At 37.4% G+C, this 6,467-nt stretch overlaps 1 protein-coding gene across 1 annotated transcript; it reads right to left on the reverse strand.

Annotated features, from left to right (window-relative positions):
* Positions 1-4,489: 4,489 nt before the first annotated feature.
* LOC309567387 (gastrula-specific protein 17-like) lies at positions 4,490-5,300 on the reverse strand (the record flags this gene model as incomplete). Its single annotated transcript, XM_082272793.1, has 2 exons — positions 4,490-4,660; positions 4,947-5,300. The coding sequence occupies 2 exons, from the start codon at positions 5,298-5,300 to the stop codon at positions 4,490-4,492; spliced, it is 525 nt and encodes a 174-aa protein (XP_082128919.1).
* Between the last annotated feature and the right edge of the window lie 1,167 nt (positions 5,301-6,467).

Here is a 6,467-nt window from a genome sequence, read left to right on the forward strand (position 1 = left end):
TAGTTTACTTCATTCATAAGGTCAATATGGATATGTATATGTATATGCCTAACTGGTAAACTGATATGCATTATAAGAGGTGTAATTTATGCTCCTAGAAGGCCTGGAGGTGCTACTTTGATGTTGGGCCTCTTCACATGGCCTGGCTGTGAAAGTCTCACATGTGTGGCATCGCCATATTCAGGAGTAGCAGCGAAGTGTGCGTTTCAGCGTGTAACTGCAAGTATGCCCATGCCGTGTGTGAGAAATAACTTATGATAATTGTGTAAAAAAAATAAAAATAAATAATTTCTTCAAGGTACGGCTGTATCTGGTCAACGTGCTTCACAATATGCTTCATCAAGACCTTGTAGATATACAGACACAAGTACTCTTAAAGTAAGCAAAATCAATGTCAGTAATTCATAATAACACCAAAGTGTATTTACAACTGTTGTATATGTTACAATACATAAATATTATATGTTACAATACATAAATGGGTAATAAAAATAGCAACAATTGGAATATTGACTTGCAATTGTACAGTGCCTTGCGAAAGTATTCGGCCCCCTTGAACTTTGCGACCTTTTGCCACATTTCAGGCTTCAAACATAAAGATATAAAATGTAATTTTTTGTGAAGAATCAACAACAAGTGGGACACAATCATGAAGTGGAACGAAATTTATTGGATATTTAAAACTTTGTTAACAAATAAAAAACTGAAAAATTGGGCGTGCAAAATTATTCAGCCCCCTTAAGTTAGTACTTTGTAGCGCTACCTTTTGCTGCGATTACAGCTGGAAATTATATTTCCTCATTGATGAGTTATTTAGTTGTAGATGAAAAAAAGCCAGATCTTCCGGAATCTAAACTTTTGCATGATCATTCTAACCTTTTTCCAAAAGTCCGTCAATTTGGGGCAAGACCAAAAAATTTTAATTAGCGTGCCCTCCTCCACCAAGCCGCGCCAGCATCGATCCGAGTTATTAATCGAGATTTTATGTAATTTATATGGACTGTAATACCACCTCGTCAATATTTTTAAATTTGTTTCTTGATATTTAGTACATATAGAGGATTTATGGACAAGGTTGATCATACTCTGACGCTGCTCTGGTGAGAAGGCACGAGACAACTCCCTCTCCCACTTGTCAAAATAAGATAATTAACATTCCCTTTCAGATGTATTTATCCGATCATATATTTTGGATATCACATGATAAATATTTCCTGTATCTGAACAGTATCTTTCAAAGATTGTCAATTGACGGTTGTAATTCTGAGGGTTGGGGATTGAGCATAGAAAATGTGATAGTTGAAGTGCATTACAGAAGGGAAGTCTGAAAATATCCATCTCATTCATTAATGTATCCAGAGAAGGCCATTTATCTTCCCTTAAGAAGTGTACGGCTTGAAAATGACCTGTCATACTGAGAGATCTAAAAGATTGTGCCTCCATGCCTATGGAAAATTTTGGGTTCCCCAAAATTGGGAATAATGGCGAATCATATGAAGATAGAGAATTCTGAAAGCATAATTGTGAGCAAATTTGTAACGTCGTACCGATTAACTGATGTGATTTCAGCTCTGTTGGTAATTCATCGTAGCACCATAGTGCTCTATTAAGTGGAATAGGTGTATGTGCCTGCTCAATTTGTACCCAGAGCTTAGAGTCTCCATGACAACACCAATCAATTTGACTTCGAAGGTGTGAAGCTTGAAAATATTTACGCATATCTGGTAAAGATCTTTTAGACAGCGCTAGTAACTGTCTTGAGAGACTGGGTTTCTTATTTGCCCAAAAACATTTGATAAATATTGAGTTTATTTGTTTGAAATAATAAGCTGGGACCTTAATAGGTAGTGTTTGAAAAAGATATAAAAATCTAGGTAATATAGTCATCTTTAGCAAGTTACACCTACCAAACCATGTGTGTAAACATGTGTTCCATTTCTCCAACTGAAGGCGGGTTTCGGTTAAAAGAGGGATAAAATTAAGTTCAAAAACTTGAGAAGGATTAACCAGTATAAGAGTACCTAAATATCGTAATGCTTTATTTGTCCATTTGAATTTAAAGTTCTGTTTTAAATTCTGTAAAATTCTATTAGGTAAGTTTATGCCCATGGCTTCTGATTTGTTAAAGTTTATCTTCAAGTTGGAGATGGTACCATACTGTTCAAATTCTCTGATAAGGTTTGGTAGTGAAATCAATGGGTTAGCTATTGAAAAAAGAAGATAATCTGCATAGGCAGAAATTTTATATTGTTTCTTCCCCACTGGGAAGCCCTTAACATCTTCTTCATTTTGTCTTATTTTACATAAAAATGGTTCCAGGGAAAGAGCAAAGAGTATAGGTTCCATTCTTAATCGGAAAAGGTTCAGAGAGAATCCCATTACCCTAAACTTGGGCTGATGGAGCAGAGTATATGGAAGATATCCATTGTAACATAGTCTTTCCTAAGCCAATATGTTTAAGTGTAGATAGCATAAATTTCCAGTCAAACGCTTTTTCTGCATCAGTTCCTAAAAAGACACATGGAAATTGGGTTCTGTCTGCGGCATATAATAATTTCAATGCTTTTGTAGTGTTGTCTCTCGCTTCTCTGTTTATGAATCCTACTTGGTCTAAATTAATTAGGGAATGTAGATGTTGCGTCAGTCCGGTTGCTAATATCTTTTTTTTTTTAAACTTCAAGGGTTGCTAATATCTTAGTGAAAAGTTTTAAATATGTATTGAGCAATGATATTGGCCTGTAACTCCCGCATAACATTAGGTCTTTGTCCTCCTTGGGTATAACTACAATGTGCGCTCTCAAAGTATCTCTACAAAATATAGTATTCGATCCAACACCAATAAACAGATTCAGTAAATATGGTCCCAGAATCGGGAAAAAAACCCTATAGTATTGGAGAGTAAAACCATCTGGCCCTTGAGCTTTCCCAACTTTCATCGCATTCGGAGCTTGTTGAATTTCTGTCAATTTTATTGGTGAATCTAATTCTTTACAGATTTCTGCTGATAATTTAGAAAATTTAGATAATTTAATATAGTCTTCCATCTAGGCTGCCGAGGAGAATTGATCTAGAAGGTTATATAAATCAGAATAGAAGTCTCAAAATGTCTAAGCAATTTGTTTGGGTAGTGATAGTATATTTTCTTTAGGAGATAAGATTTGAGGAATATATGTAGCTGCTTCTAATATCTTTTACCGCTTTAGCAAGGAGTCTCCCACATTTATTACCAGATTCATATCCAATTTTACGGCTCCTTTGCAACAAAGCTTTTTTAATACTAGTAACACAAAAAAAAAAAGTGAAAGAAGGGAATCTCTTTGGTTTCCTATCTGGCTAGTGCAGCTAATTTTATAATGCTCTAAAAAAAAAAAAAAGTGATAAAAAGTGAAGGAAAGGGAAATTCCTTGTTTCCCTGCTTAGCTTGTACAAATAATTTTATAGTACTCAAAAAAAAAAAAAAAATTTAAAATATTACAAAAAAAAAAAAGAAAAGTTAAAAAAGGAGGGGGATCAAAAGTAATATTTTAATACCACCCTCATAATATGTATATAGATCTAAACACATAACTACCATATATACATGTTTATAAATCTTGTACATTGTTTATACCCAATGTTTATAAATCTTATACATTGTACATTGTTTGTACTCCAAAAAAAAAAAAAAAGCCCTAAACCTAAGCACCCCAGGTGACAAATCTAAATTTATATATCTTAAGCAGTGATATAAAAAAAGAAATCATCAAAAACGTTAATATAGTGTAAAAAAAATTCTCCAAAAAAATGAGTACAAAGAGGGAGGAAACCCCTTTTTTAATTTTTTAGACTGGACACGAAATAGCCAGTGTGCAGAGCCTCAATGCAAAGGCAAATATGTAATAAAACATCCTCTTGAAAGCTGTAACATAAAAAGTCATTCTCTGGACAAATAATGTGTCTATACTTGTTTACACTTGCAAGGTCATGTGTTAAGTAAAATATAGAACCTCTACTCCAATAAAGAAATGCAATCAACCACACATGAATGTCGAAGGTCTTCAATGTATGGATATGTGAATTATCAATATGAATTACTAGACTGTGGTAAATATATCCATGTGTGGACAGATCAATTGGCCATTAACATGGTAATACATGTATATGGGATGTAAATAGTGCTTATGCAATAATTATGTAGGAAAAGCTGATTTCGAGGTCTGACCTGTCTCCTTATCCTAGTCATAGTCAGTCATAAGGCCACACACATAGTAAGTGAACATGCAAGCAACTTTGAACTTGTTCAAGGTGGCATTTACTCCCACCAGAATGTGCAACATGTTTTGCGGTCAGTACAATTAGGGTTGTGCAATAGAGAAAATGTTTACTTTATGCTGGCTTACGTGGGGTATAGGCCTATTTGCATTACTTTTACTGAAATTTATATTTGTTGTATCCTCAAATATCATTTATCTAGACTCCGTTCAAGATATTTTGTATCTAGCTTAATACTTCACAAAGGCCCCTGTGATCCAGCACTTAAGCTGTGATGTACTTTGGCAGAATCTTGTGATGTTGATTTAGCATTCTTGGCTTGCAGTTCTTCCCAAGGGTCTTCCACCATAGATGGGCTGTAGTATTGACTGATATCTTTAGTATAACCTATTTTCTGTTCGAAAAGAACCTGAAAAAAATAAATGCAGCATTAGAAAGGGCCTTAAACAATATTTTAGAAAAAAATGCCTACATGTATGGTAAGTTCCAGAAACACTTTACTGTCTGGTCAAATATTTGTGCTTCCTTCTAGTTTTGCAGCTCACTAAAGTTTTGAAACTGAGGTACAAACATTTCAAGACTATACCTTCAAAACCATGGACTTCCCTAAAAATCAGAGATCACTGGCAACAAATTGGGCGGATTTGATTATGAAAGCATCTTTGCAAACACAGTGTAAATGCAATTATTCTTACCTGCATCCTGTCATCCTTCCTTTCTCTATATACTGAGGCATTCTCTGGACTGTGATTAAAATGAGAAACGGGGTGTGCTCTTGGGCTTGATCTCCAAGTAACGGGAGCATAGCAAGATGGCTCCCATCTGTTTGGAGACCATGGTCTAGGTGAACCCCAGTACCCATTGAGACTATGCCATTGGTTGTAGTAAGGGTTTCTGCTACCATGAGGGGATGTTCCATTCTTGGTGCACCAGGGCTGTGATGGTGGATACCAGGCTGTTGGTAAAACATGTCTTGGAGATGGGGTGAGGAAAGAGGACATCACTTTTGGACCCATTGTCAAAGTGGGAGATTTGCACTGATGTGACATTGTCTTTTTTTTACCTGAAGTGAAACAAACACATATACATTTTTGAACTTTTAATAAAATTTGTTAAAACCTAACTCTTGCTCAAGTTTTTCCTACATCTCCATATCTCTGTGGTCAAGCTCCAAGCTTTAATCGGTAAGCCCCTAGCTAACTACATCTGCAGCATATGCTCAGACTTGTTCTGGTCATGTGCTGCAGACATCAAGGGCATGTAATATCCACCCATTCTCTGTTTGTTCGACATTCTAATGCTAGAATTGCTCACCACCATGCCCTCCCATGGGGGAATCGGTCGTGATGATGCAGAATGATGTCTCAATGATCTTATATTAGTGGAAGGCTTATGACAAAATGTTCCTTTCTCTGTCGCTCGTTGATTACTAACAACTCGGGTTATGCTGCCCTCTACAGGAGTAGGACTAGACAGGAAAGAAAACATTCTGGCCACACCTTAGGGGCAGTCCCAGAGGGTATATCCTCTCTCTCTCTGCTACAGCAAATCAGTTTTTTTCTGTCTAGTTAGGAGTAAGGACCTAGATGCCTTGCTAGGATCTTCGGTCCTGGCAGGATTTTTTTTTTTTTCCTTAGAAAGATTTTTTAGACAGCTTTTTTCTCCAGTGTTCCTGTGAGATCTTCAAGCAAGAAAGCTGGAACTGGGCGACGGGCTGGATGTTGAGATCCAGTGGTCACCCCAGTTCAGCCTACGAGCGCGTGCAGGCCATAGCTCCGCGCTGGGTCGGCCGCGACATAGTCCCACTGGACGGGGACTGACCCTGCGAGTTAAACGTCTCGCTTAAACGCCAATGACCATGAGTCACGGCATCCGTATTGGTCGACAGCCCTCCCACCCCGGTGGAGAGGGGTACTGTCAGGAGTTGGCGCCCGCCTGGTTCCAGTATGGTGAGTAGTATGTTCCCCCTTTTCCCCCTGACGGGTTTGTGGTGAACGCGGGCCCCTCTCTGAAATGGTAAGGATGGGTCTCCCCTCTATCCTATAACATGTCACAGATCCCCCTATTTGAGTATGATTTTTGTGAACAAGAAACCAGGAGGCTTGGTTTGGGAGCTGACAATCTAATGTCATTTCAAAACTGTAAAGATGACTGAAGTCAGTGGCAGTACTAGAATATTACTGTGGTAGCATAAGGTATCCTACCTGTCAGAGGTG

The sequence above is a fragment of the Pelophylax lessonae genome (genome assembly GCF_965119305.1).
Source record: "Pelophylax lessonae genome assembly, chromosome: 11".
Classification (NCBI taxonomy): domain Eukaryota; kingdom Metazoa; phylum Chordata; class Amphibia; order Anura; family Ranidae; genus Pelophylax; species Pelophylax lessonae.